Source organism: Mesocricetus auratus, unplaced genomic scaffold, assembly GCF_017639785.1.
Source record: "Mesocricetus auratus isolate SY011 unplaced genomic scaffold, BCM_Maur_2.0 Super-Scaffold_4256, whole genome shotgun sequence".
In the NCBI taxonomy this organism is placed as follows: domain Eukaryota; kingdom Metazoa; phylum Chordata; class Mammalia; order Rodentia; family Cricetidae; genus Mesocricetus; species Mesocricetus auratus.
The window spans coordinates 99,407,990-99,421,662 of record NW_024429182.1 but is presented as its reverse complement, the minus strand read 5'-3'; the positions used below and the strand labels follow the sequence as shown (position 1 = coordinate 99,421,662).

General features: G+C 39.1%; 1 protein-coding gene across 2 annotated transcripts in view; it reads right to left on the bottom strand.

Annotated features, from left to right (window-relative positions):
• The window catches only part of Uvrag (UV radiation resistance associated), a 238,447-nt gene that overhangs the window by 115,959 nt on the left and 108,815 nt on the right, over nucleotides 1-13,673 (bottom strand). For both annotated transcript variants that reach the window (XM_040758261.1, XM_040758264.1), the window contains exon 7: nucleotides 9,854-9,959. In XM_040758261.1, the coding sequence (XP_040614195.1) occupies nucleotides 9,854-9,959 (106 nt within the window). The remainder of the gene's footprint in view (nucleotides 1-9,853; nucleotides 9,960-13,673) is intronic.

Below are 13,673 nucleotides of genomic sequence, written 5' to 3'. Positions count from 1 at the left end.
CCATCTCATCGATCTTTTATTAAGCAAGAACTCAGTTTGATAAAGTTATAATCATTAAAAAACAAACAAAACTCTACATTTTTATTTGTAGAAAATACTTATTTCTCATAAAAATCTGTTTTGCTAACATAGACATGCTATTGGCACTTTAAAATTAATTAGAAAAAAATATTTTTAAAATTTTTCAGATTTGACTTCCAACATAATAGTGCAGCCTAAGTCTCTTAGAAATTATCACAATTTTTAACATATTAAAGAGTCCTAAGACCAAAACATTTGAGGAATTAGTGATTTAGAGCATATTTTATCTTATCTGTAGTCATCACCTACAACTGGAAGTAACTAACAATCTGGAAAATGTCTCAGAACTGTGCAAGCTAACAAATTGCTTCCAAATGTCATTTATAGGTTGTTTTTCTTCCATCTACAAGCAGCCAATCATTAAGAAAGAGAAAATGCTTCCTCAGAAAATATTTAACCCAATTTATTAATTTCACAGACTCAGTAGTAGTATTAGGCCTAGATCTCAGGTGTAAGCAGAAAATTAAAGTTTTATGTATATATTTATTTCAAATGTAAAAGAGTTGGGCTTCTAAATAAGAATAAACACCTACAAACTGGCCTTCTAATAAATTAAATATGTGAAGATACTGCAAAGTTTCTAGAGTGATCGACAGTTGCTGTTTTGAAAAGTTCAAACTTGGAAGCATACAACACATACAGACAATTCTCCCTCTTTATTCTGTGACTTTGCCTTGAAGGCGGCTCTGGAAGCCAGCAGAAAGCCAACTGTCTCCACCTGGAGGAACCAGAAACCAATGAACTCCAAACTGACCCCAAAGCCACACATGTATAGATAAACACCAAGTTGCTCCTGCTTAAGAGTGAAAGCTAAGGTGGAATCAGAGCCATGTCAACTGGAGGCATGGCAGTTAGAGTTTAAGCAAGTGGATTACCTGCTAAAATACATTCTCCAAAGCCAAGACTCAAAGTCTACACATTACATTCAGAATGTGCTCTGCAATATTGCTCAACCCATGAAGAGTTAGAGAATACGACTCACTCTCTAGGAAAGAGGTATCAACATATGGACAACTAAAAGTCAATGAAGATGTTAGAAGCACCAGAAAAATAAGAGCCACCCAGGAATATACTCAGATGAAAAGCAAACTACTCTAATAATGAATAAAAGGAGAGCAAATCTGAGCAGAGAGCTAGAGATTAATGAAAATATCTAGGTCTCTGTTTCAGGTCAAGACGGGAGTAGAAACAAAAGGACAACGAGCAGGAAACTATACATGGTTACCCTACCCAATACCAATACTCATTGCATTTCAGTATCCCTAACGAAAACAAAAGTCACACCCCAGATCAAATCTAACATGATACAAAACGATTGCAAATTGTCATCAGTTCAGAGTTACTTTGAAAATGCAAGAGTAATGTACGCATGTATGAGGGCTGAGGTTCAATAACCAGTATTGCAAAAATCATTAAAATTTGGAGCTAAAACAATGTAGCTTGCTTTATTATATTTTAAATTAATGAGAAAACCATGATTGCTTCACTATATGCAGCAAACCATTTAAGTCATTTATGATTCAAAAATCTCCCACAAACTACAAAGAGTTAAATCTAAGCAAATGCAGACCATTGCTAATGTCATACTTAATGAAGCAAGGACAACATTCTTCCTCACACTAGGCATAAGGCAAGAATCCCTGTGTATTCTGTTCAGCATACAAAGGTTCCCAATAGTGAAATGAGCAGAGAATTTAGGATTATCCAAACAAAAAGCAGGGTTGGGACACTTATCACTTGGGAGGCTGAAGCAGGAGGATTGTTGCAAGTTTGAGGCCAGACTAGGCTACAGAGCAAAAATTTGTCTCAAAAACAGCAGCAGCAACAACAAAATTCCCTACCAAAATCTAAATTTATAGATATTATTGTTTGTGTAAATGAGAATGAATAGCATTCTAACATACTAGTTATAGACAAATGACAAACATTCAAAAGTAGTTACACTTAGTATTACCAATTTTTTGGAGACAAGGCCTTTCTATTTCGTCTAGGCTAACCTTAAATTCCTGATCCTCCTGCCTTAGCTTTCCCGAAATTTAACATCTATTCATGATAAAAAAAAAAAAAGTCCCAGAACTAAGAAGAGGGAATACCCTAAAACCAGACAAACTTCTGCTAGGACTGCATTATCAAAAGCACGGCCTGTCTTCTCCTCTAACCAGGGCTTTGTGGGCTCCTCTAACACCTGGCTCAACGTGTCATGATACCTTGAGCTTGCCCAAACTCCCACAAAAACTTAGTAATTCTAACAAAGGAGCTTAAAGACATTATTGAGAGAATTAAAGAAAAGTCTACATAAAAACGTAAATGTCACATTCACACAATTCTCCACAAATCCTTGTTAAAATTCCAACAGGCTTTCTTGTAGAAACTAGTTATAAAACTCATTCCACAATATAAAGAACCGGGGGGGGGGGGTAAAAAACAGGAACTTCATAAAAAGTTAGAGTATTTGCCCTACCTGATTTTCTTGACAAACCTACAAAATAGCAGCTTGGTGCTGGGAAAGATAGGCCGACAGGACCGTGAGACAGAGATGAAACAGATGCATGTGCGTAAGGTCAGCTGACTTTAGACAAATATGCCATGGTAATTAATGAGGGAAGGAAAAGCTGTTCACCAAATACTATTCTGTCAACTGAACAAGAGTTTGGGGGGAATTTTTTACTCTTTCTTCATTCAGTTAAGATAATAATAATAACTTGAAATGAATCACACATACAAACACAAAGCCCAAACTCTAAAACTTCTAGAAAAAAAGCAGCAGAAAATTTCTGTAATTTTTTTTTTTTTACGAGACAGGGTTTCTCTGTATTGTGTAATCTTGAATTAGAAGATTCTTATGAAGACCACAGGAAAGACATAAAACATAAAGAAAAAATACATCAGAGGACCCAAGTTTGATCCCCATAACTCATGTAAAAACCCGAACCAAAGCTGGGTATGGTAGCCAGGGGCACACATCTATAGCTATAGCACTGGGAAGACAGGTTGGCCAACTTGGTGAGCTCCATGTTAGTGACAGATACTGTCTTAAAAACCAAAATTGAGTGTGGTGCTCACCTTTAAGCCCAGCACTAGGTAGGCAGAGGAAAGTGGATTTCTGTGAGTTTGAGACCACTCTGGTCTACAAAGCAACTTCCAGGACAGCTAGGACTGTTATAAAGAGAAACCCTGTGTCAAAAAACAAACCCAAAGCAAGGCTGAGGCTCCTCCAGAAGAGCACCTGAGGGAAGTTCCCACACTGTGTACCCACATACACATGCACTGCTGCACACACATGTACCCACATGCACAAACATATAGACAAATACAGCAGATTTCATTCAATTAACAAAAATTTGTTTTCCTCTCTAAATAAATACCATTAATAAGAACAACAAGAAGAAAACGCAGGCTGGCGAGATGGCTCAACAGTTAAGAGCACTTCCTTCTCTTGAAGAGGACCTCATTAGGTTCCCAGCACCCACACATCAGATGGGTAAACAACCACCTGTAACTTGAGTCCTGGGGGATCCAAAGCCCCTTTCTGATCTCCAGTGGCACTAGACATGTATGTGGTACACATATATACAACCAGACATGCATGTGGTACACACATATACACAACCAGACATGCATGTGGTATACACATATATACAACCAGACATTTATGTGGCACACACATACACCCAACCAACATGTGGTATACACATATACACGCAGATAAAACATTCATATACATAAAACCTAAATAATCTTTAAAACAAATTATTTCACTAAAAGAGAAAAACACAAGCCTCAATCTCAAAAACATTTTCCTCAAATGCCTACCTGGAAAAGAACTTGTACACAGAAGTAAATATACACGTATATTATTAGTAAGGACTAGAAAGACAGCTCAGCACTTAGAAGTACTGACTGTTCTTCCAGAAGAGCCAAGGTTGATTCTCAACACCCACATACAGGTCACAATTTTATGTAACTTCACTTCTAGGGATCTGACGCCCTCTTCTATCCTCCATAGGCAACAGGCACACATGTAGTGTGCAGACACTCATGCAGGCAAAAACAAAACAAAACAAAAAAAAAAAAACCAAACCTACCCATACACATAAAACTAAATAAACAAACCCTCTGAATAAGGCTGAAATATTCTAATTAAAAATAGGAAAAAGGTATTGAATGCTTTCTCTCATAAGCAAAAGCTAAGATAAAAACAATGTAACAGATGACCCAAAAGTAGTAGAAACTACAAAGTAGTAGAAACTACTCAAGCAAGGAGGCTGGGAGAGGGATGAGAGAGAGTATTTGGGAGGGTAGATATGATGAAAGCAATACATATGTATATGTGGAAATGTCATAGTGAAATCCATTAATATAGAGATTCAATATACATTAATAATTAAAATAACAAAACAAATGGCAAAAGAACTTGGAACCACTTTACACATATGCCAGGACTTAGCAGATAAATACATTGTATTTAATGAGAGCCAGGTTTCTCACTATCAGAAAAAGATACTGCAAATAAACAAAATGAATGAGAAAGCCAGAATAAACTCTGTGGCATCAGAAGTGAAAACATTATTATGAACTCATGTTTATTTTACTACAGATAGGTATACATTCATAGAGAGATAGTCATGTCCACTGAGAGGGCTTTAAAAGCAAGAAGCATACCCAGTGACCAGATCTTGTTTCTAAACACCATCAGCCAACCTAAGGAGCAGGGTTCTAGTGAGAGAGATGGCTGAAGCCGGGGACAAGACAGGGCAGATACAAAATGAACCAGACTACAGAGCACCACAGAGTAAAGAACACAAAAAGATGACAAAATAAAAAACAACAAAAACAAAAAACGCAAGTCAACCTGAGAGAGTGTTTATTATGCTTACTTATTTTAGAACAGGTTTTACTGTGAACTCACTAAGTAGCCTAGGTTAGCCTCAGATATATGGCAATCATCCTGGCTTGGGTTCTTGAGTGTTGGATTACAAGTCAGGACCATTACACCAAGCTCAACTAAATGATCTCCCCTGTGCCCACCCCAGTGCTAGGAGGAATCAAAGCCCAGGACGTGAGTATGTGAGGCAAGTGTTCTACTGCTGAGCTAACCCTTCATCTCTTCCCTCTCCTTTACAAGACAAGGTGTCCTAGACGGGGTTCAAACGGACTCGTGCTCAGCCTCAGTCTCTGAAGGGAGGCCAGGCTTGAGAAACCCATTAATGACCAAACCCATAAATACTCAGGTCAGGCAGCTGAACAGCATACTACCAGATTGTATCCAAAGCAAAAACAAATGACTCCAAAGGTGTAGGGACAAGGCTTCCTCACAACGGAATCCAAACAGTCGGTGTGGACACCTCTCCACGAGGCAGAGCTTTGTGCCCAGTCAATTTTACTCCCTGAGCTTGGACTTAGCAACTTCCTTTTAAAAGAGAAGTTTGGAAAGAGAGTTATAGCACAGAGACCCAGAAGGCACTGCCTTAGTCAAATGAGCAAGGCTTGTATCGTCGATGATTAGACAAGGTGATTTTTAAAAAGGAAAGACTGACAATTGCCATAGATCAAGGAAGCCTAAGAAGACATGACAAAATGTACCATTGTGTCCTGGCCTGGACCCGGAAAAGCAGCCCTGTCTTACTCTGAGAAAACAGAGGACAAATCTTAAGCAAGGGCCACTGCACAAAGTCCCTGGCTTGTGATCTTTAAAAACAGTCAAGTCATCAAAAGCAAAGTGAGTCCGAGAAGAGCTGAGGGTGGGTGGGAGTTCTGAGAGGTGCTGGGAGGCTAACAGCACTCACTGCTCTATGAGCAGACCAGAGTTCAGATCCTAGCACCCACATCTAGTGGCTCACAAATGCCTATAACTCCAGTTCCAAGGGATTGACCTCTGACTTTCCTGGGTACTCACATATACAAATGTACAGACACTACAAACACATAAATAAAATAAATCTTTAATAACACACATACAAGAGGAGGTTAGAGAAGGAAGGATGACTGCTAGTGCAGTATGGGAATGTAAAACAGAAAAGGACATTAAGGTAGAATGGACTTTGGTTAAAGATGACTAATAATATACATTATGTATAATGTATAGTGTTATTAACTGTAGCAAATGATAGTCTATTAAGATGTCGTAATAGGAAATATTGGTAAATAAGTTCCTGCACTATCTTTGTGATAAATCTACATATCCCAAATGGCTCTCCAATAAGAAGTAAACACCAGTTTAAAACAGACTTGAGTGGAAACACTGGTGAAATCTGAAAAAATCAGGAGTTCATAGTGACATATTAATCTTAGCTTTGACTACACACCATGCCAATTGCACCAGGGGTACAGAAGATGTCAACATTAGTGAAAACTGTAAGAAATATATGGGGAAACTCCAAATTATCATTGTAAGATTCTTATCAACCTACAAATTTTGTTTTTATGGAGAGACATGGACACAAACTAAGACACGGCATGTTCATCACAGAACTGTAACTTAGGAGCAAGAAGAGAGCACTATATAACCTTTAGAATCATTAATGCTACAAAGGCTGACCTCTTGAATGAAAGTCCTTGCAAGAACACAGCTACCAAAGAAGACAAGATGATAACCTGAATAACCCCATAACTGTTGAAGAAGTTACATTTCTAGCTCAAAACCTACAAAGAAAACTACAACCAATTCTGCATCTATTCCTACAGAAAACAGAAAAGAAGGGCATTTCCTAACAGCAAAGAAGAGCAGTATCACGCTAACAAAAACCAAATGAAGAGCTAAGAAGAACACAGAGACAGCTCAGTAGGGAAGGCTGCTTGCTGGAAAAGCCTGAGGTTCTAGTCTGGATCCCCAGCACCTAATAATCCCAGCTCTGGGAGAATGTATGTGGAAATAAAACAATCACTGGGGCTTGCTGGCCACCAGTCTAGTCAAAAGCTGGGGAGAGTCCATCTCAAGGGATAAGGCAGAAGGTGGTAGTAGAGGCCTTCAAATATCCTCTGCTAGCCTCCAAATACATGAACGTGGGTGCATGCAACTACACACACATACATTCGATATTCCCAACACAAAAGAGAGAGCGAGAAAACAAAGCTACAGACCAACATTCCCCATGAAAATAAAAGCAAAGCATTTTCTAAATTTTTAAACAAATTGAACATAGTAATATGCTAAGAATAACTTATTGTGGCAAGAGGGTTTCTCTCAGGAATAAAAGTGGGGTTAGCATTCTAAACCAGTGTGTTCCAGCATAGCACCACAACAAAACAAAACAAAAGTTAAAAGACATACAATCATAGAAACAAAAGCAGCAAAGAAAACCCCAGACATAATGTAACTATCCATGATGGTGGCAGCAGACATTTCCTCGGAAATATAGTTAAATGTCAGAGTTTATGCTGGGCATGGAGTGAAGAGTGATTCTCATATACTAAAAATACTTGGGATGGAGTAGATGAACTTGAACCAATTTGCAAAGGGAGGTAACAGTACTTCTAATATGCTACAAATAAACTTACAGTTTATAACAAGCCATTGTGTTGGATTCATTTCTTTCAATTTTAACTTTTATTTATTTGTATATTTGTATGTCTCTCTGTGTATGCATGCTACATGTGTACAAGTGCCCATGGAGGCCAAAAGAGGGCATCAGTTCCCTGGAGCTTGAGTTACAGGCAGTTGTGAGTCTCCCCATTGGGGTGCTGGGAAATGAACTGAGGTCCTCTGGAGGAGAATCAAACACTCTAACTGATGAGTCATCTCTCCAGCCTAATAGATTCATTCTTAAATTCAATAAATACTTAATATTTATTTCACATCTACTATGAGCAAACAGTTGTCTAGATGCTGGGAATCAAATGGGAGGCAAGTTGGGAAGTAAGGAGAGAGGGAGGGAAGGGGAAGAAATTGAAGGAAGATGGCGAAGTTGGAGGGAGGGGATTCCAAGTCTTATAAAGTTTAGAGAGACAACAATATATTAAATAGATTTCATGTTAGATGGTAATAAATACTACAGAGAAAAACCAAGCACGACAGGGAACTGTACTAGGGGTGTGATTTTCAATGGGGTTTTAGGAAACTAGATGATTTCTAGGTTCACTTCCAGTTCAAACCTCCCTTGACTTCCTTCTGTGTTAACTAGGCAGCATGAAAACACAGCATGACCCTTTGAACCTGACCTCAGTAAACTCACACATTCTATCACCTTACTCCGTGTGTCACCACTTATATGTTAGAAAAACAGGATTAAGCATACATGTTTCCACACTGAGACAAAGCATATGCAGCCACTTAGTGACGCAAGTCATTTCCCAGTCTTGCCTGGGAGAGGAGAGAAAAATAAAACCTAGCAAGTTCTCCCCAGACAAGAGTCCTAAAAAATGCAGCATTTTTGTGCATTACAGAAAGGATTAAAACCTGACACTTTTTCCTTTCCCTACAACATACTCATGGGCTGGAATTCAGTCCTTTATTGATCCTAAGTTATAACACAAAAGATAGTCATTTCTCTAGCTTGGAGGATTTTCCATAGACAAGGAAAGTGCTATGAAGAAACCGTCCGTTACTACTGCTATTTGGGTACTGTTAGACACGGGATATGTGCCAGGTATAGCACAAGTGTATGTGTGAAGATCAACTGTATGGAAATTTCTACAGGTTGAACAGTACATTTAGATCAAATCCCAGGAGGGAGCCTCCAAGAGCATGTGACTGTGTGGACAAACCTTCAATAAAAGAGGTGACTTTAGATGAGTGTTTGCAAGTGACAGTGGGAAGAGGCTGCATATGTGAAATAATAGTTTCTGTGGACAAACAATGACTGTGACTTCATGGCAAGTTGTGAATTTTAAGTATTTCTGTAACCAATAGCATATAAAAATCTGTGCATACTCATGTGGCTTCACTTGAAGCAAAGTGTAACTTAGTGCTCACAGGTAGCTTACAGAGACAGAACAGCCATTCCAAAGCTGCCATCCTTTTCCTCCCAAGGAAGAGTACACAAAAGCATCAAATCTATGAAGATCAGCGATCTTTCCATCTGGAATGGGGGTCACAGTTTCTTCGGGATGCCTCACTAAACCCACATTTCTCTAAAAGTAAACACTGTTCACAAATGGGCCTCTTATACTTGATCCTATTAATTCCAAAATCTTTAAAGTGGATTAGTCCTGGGTGAAAATAATCAAAGTACAAATTAAGTTGTAAGAAACTGTCTTCATTAAACCTAACCTTGTGTATATATACCAATGAAATGGGTTTTCACATTCATTTACTCATTTAGTATTTGTATGTGCATGTGTTTTGGAAATCAGAGGACAATGTGTAGGAGTGGGTTCTAGCCTTCTGTCATGAATCCCAAGGACTATTATACTCAGGCTGTTAGGCAGGGGGGCGGGTATCCTAATGGCTGAGCCATCGGTTCCACCCAAAAGCTTACTTTGAGTAAATTAGTCCCTACTGGTCTTTTTCCCCCAACCTGGCAGCTATTTTCACTCACTATACAGTTCATGTTTGGAGTTCACATTTATAAGATGTGAATAAAATAGTCTGCTAGTCATCTTCCAAGTAATTATATATAATCTCAAGTTTCATCTAACAGAATATGGCAGATTTACCTTACGTTATTAGCAGATGGGAACTTTTATTTCTAACATTTAAAATACACCAGCAGCCACCTCAATGCAACATTATTAACATCATTATTAGTACTGTCTAGAGGTTTTTTCCAAGAATAATATGACAATCACTTGAAGAAAACAAGGAGTTTGAACAGGTACTTGCACAAAGACCTACCAGCTCATTGCTCGTCGATGTGAGTCTTAGTTTTTCTTCAATTTCCTTTCCAATTCTCTGAACAGTTACCTGAGTCTGTTTAATTGCACACTGGGCTCTATGAAGCCTAGAAATACAAGTTGTAGAAAAATGTAAGTGAGTTAATTACAAAGTCTAAACACAGAGAGCCACAGACATGAATTATAAATCTCCTAGGATAAATAGAATCAATCCTGAACAAACCAATTATTTCTAGAGTCAAACATATAATGAAGTAATAGGAATTACAAGTCCTAAAATAACAGTGCTCTAAAACGCCTACCTCTGCTACAACATAATTACGGTAAAAGACTTTAGAGGTTTGGAAGCATGTTAGAAAACGATCGGGTTGAGGGGCTGAGAAGACGACTTAGTCAGAAAGGAGCCTGGGGCTCAAGCATGAGGAGCTGAGTTCAATCCCCAGCACCCATGTAAAAGCTGGACATGGCAGCACAAGCTTGCAGAGACATGGGGATTTATGGAGCTTACTTCATATAAATTATATAATTTTATATAAATTTATATAAAGAGTAAAAGATCTAGAAGTAACAAACCATTCTGAACATCTGTCAGTTATCATTGTTGCCTGTAGTTGCATGATAAAGGAAGTATCTTACTAACATAAAGATGAAAAATAGATCAAAAAGTAGGTGCTCCTACACATACAGGTCAGCAGAGGCAAGATGACTTGAGCCGGGGATTTTGAGACCAGTGGAGACAGAGTATCGAGACTCCATCTCAAAAACAAACAAGGAACTGGAGAGATGGTACAGTAGTGAAGAACACTTGTTTTACAAAGGTCCCAGATTTGGTTGCCAGAAGTCACAAGGTAGCTTACAGCCATCTGGTCTCCATGGGTACCAGGCACACACGTGATGTACGTGATGTACGTGATGTACATACACACACACACACACACACACACACACACACACGTGCAACAATTGTTTACTAGAACCAGGAATATCTGTTCACCTACAGAAACCACAAGAAAAGTGAAAATGTAGCTTTCTAACTGGGAGAAAACACCATCAACAAAGGAATGTGTGGGGAGCCCCACAGAGAAAAGATAGACTCTTCCTCATAAAGGAAAATGAACGAGATCCCTCTCACTGTGCAAAAAAGCAATTCAATGTGGATCAAAGTCCTAAAACTCTGAACCTGATAGAGGAAAAAACAAACAAAACAAAACAAAGCAAACAAAAACCACTTCAAGATAAAAGCACAGGCAGCTTCAAGATACAGACATAGGCAAAGACTCTGTGCAGGGCCTCCAGCAGCACAGCGGGATCTGCTGATGGTGGTGCTGAGAGAAGTTAGGAAGCTGCACAACAAAGCCAGTATGAGCAGGATGAGGACAGCCGAAGAGTGGGGGAATCTTCCCCACCAACATCCCTATAGCACATTAAAGAAAATCTCAACAGGTTGGGGATTTAGTTGAGTGAGAGAGTGGTTGGCCCTGGATTTGGTCCCTAGTTTCAAAAAAAATAAAATAAAATAACCCAAAATTAAACACACACCAAAAACCCCACAGATTATTTGTTCAATGAACGGACAAACGAACTGAACAGACATTCTCAAAAGAAAAAAAAAAAAAACCAAATCACCAATAAATACACACACACAAAAAGTGCTTTACAGCCTTTGCCCCAGAGAGATGAAACGTGAAATTGTATGGGTGGCCCATTCCTGTCAGCACCAAGGAAACAAAGGACACCAAAAGCGTGCAAGGATTACTCAGGAGACATTATATACTGGCTAGGAATATACATTTGTGTCAATACTGTGGGAATCTGCATTGGGCAGAGATAGGGAACCAGGAGAGGTGGGGCAGGGAAAGGTAAGGGGGAGGGGGGAATGAGCAAAGTACAAGAATATGTATATGTGTGTGTGTGTGTTTATGTGTAAGAAACTACCATGATAAAGTCCAGTATTTTGTGCACTAAAAATTGATTTCAAAGAGAAAGGGAAGTAAGCATAAAAACAGGATTTTAACATCTTAATCTTGAGGTGACTGTAAATTGCATTCATGATGAGATACTATTTCATAGTCATTAGAAGAACTAAAGTTACAATGGTGGCAAGGGTGGGGAGCAATTGGAATTTACAAGCACTGCTGGTAAGTTAAACAATACTAACATTTTGAAAAGGCAGTTTCTTATTAAACTTAACATACATCTAACTTTTGGTCCAGCATTCTGATCCTAAGTGCTAACCCAGAAAAGACAAAAATGTAAGTCCACAAAATCTGTTTTGAAATGCTCACAGAAGCCAGGAGTAGTTGTGTATACCTGGAAAGCAGAGGCAGGAAGATCAAAAGGCCAAGGCCAGCCTGAGCTACATGGTGAGTTCAAAGCTACATAAGACACCATCTCCAAAAAGAAAATGGAAGTCACAGCAAACAATCCACATATCCACCAAATAGGACACTAAGAACCAAATTAAGACATGTATGATGACAATTAAAAAGGAGAGGAACTGATACACACAAGAATATGAATAAGTCCCAAAAACGTGCCGAATGAGGGAAAGTCAGAGGCAAAACACGAACAGTGTTGTGGCCCACTCTTGATCTAAAACCCGCCAGCAGGTGGAACCCACCTTTGGTGGCAGAAGAGTAGGTAGCTGCTTCTGTGGCCAGGAACAGACGACACTAGGGAGCTGAAGGAGTCTGAGGAAAACTCACATTATGATGTGCTGTATGTAAATTTTACTTCATTTAAAAAATTAGCTGTCAATTTTAGTCTGAATGTCTTCTTTTTTGGGGGGGTCCACTCATTTTATTATTGATTTTATGGCACGTCAATGGCACACTTGTAGGCTGTTGGCAATTTCTTCATAGTTACTGAGACCATCTGAAAACTGTCAACTCTAAAGAGGTGCCTTTGTTCTTGAGATCAGTCATTCAGCAGCTCCCTCAGGGTTATGCCATCCTATTGCCTCTTGATATGAGTATGTGTGCTTAGTTACACTGATAGTAACACGGTCTTACAAAGGCACCTCTACAGAAACCTGAATGCATGGGAAGGTCTTTGCGATATGGTCCCCATTCCATCCCCAGCCTTGTCTCCCTGAATCTTCAAATTCAGTAATACTGGTCCACTGGCATTTACCTGGACATAATCTTCCATTTCTAATTTTTGTGCCTCTTTGTAAGCTGTGTATCTGCCCACACATTTTCTCTGTCCCCTCACAGGTAAAACCAAAGCCTTAACCCACTGAGGCAGCTCAGTCATAGCCTGTGCTCCACTGGTCTTCCCTGGCTGTACCAGGCAGCTGGAGACACTTGCTCCTTGCTCTGGAAATACACACCACACCACACATATATCACAACAGACAGCACTAAGGACCACACTACAGCAAATGGCTCTTCTCTTGTCCTCTTCCTTAGCAGGTTTTTCTGAGGATCTTTGCAGGAATACTCATCTTCTCGCGCACATTCTAGATGCTTAGCACAGAGTGTGGTACAACAGAGGCTCTCAATATATTTCTTGACTGTCCAGAGTTTACGTATAATGTAAGCACATTCATGAGATTGGATGTTTTGATTGATAGAGTGGGAGATTAACTGAAAGATCACTGTTTCCTACACTTATAAGTTCAAAAGATTTTATCAAGAAAAACTGCATAGAGAGCACTCCGTCAGGCAGGGGAAATAAGCAATTTTTACTAAAAACAATAGGTATTATCAACCCAGAGAGACGTCAACAAAAAGCAGTTACTTTAGGGGGGAGCTGCCTAGAACTCCACTGGTACTATGCAAACAACCTTGTCAAATGGTAAAGACTTTAAAAATAAAAAT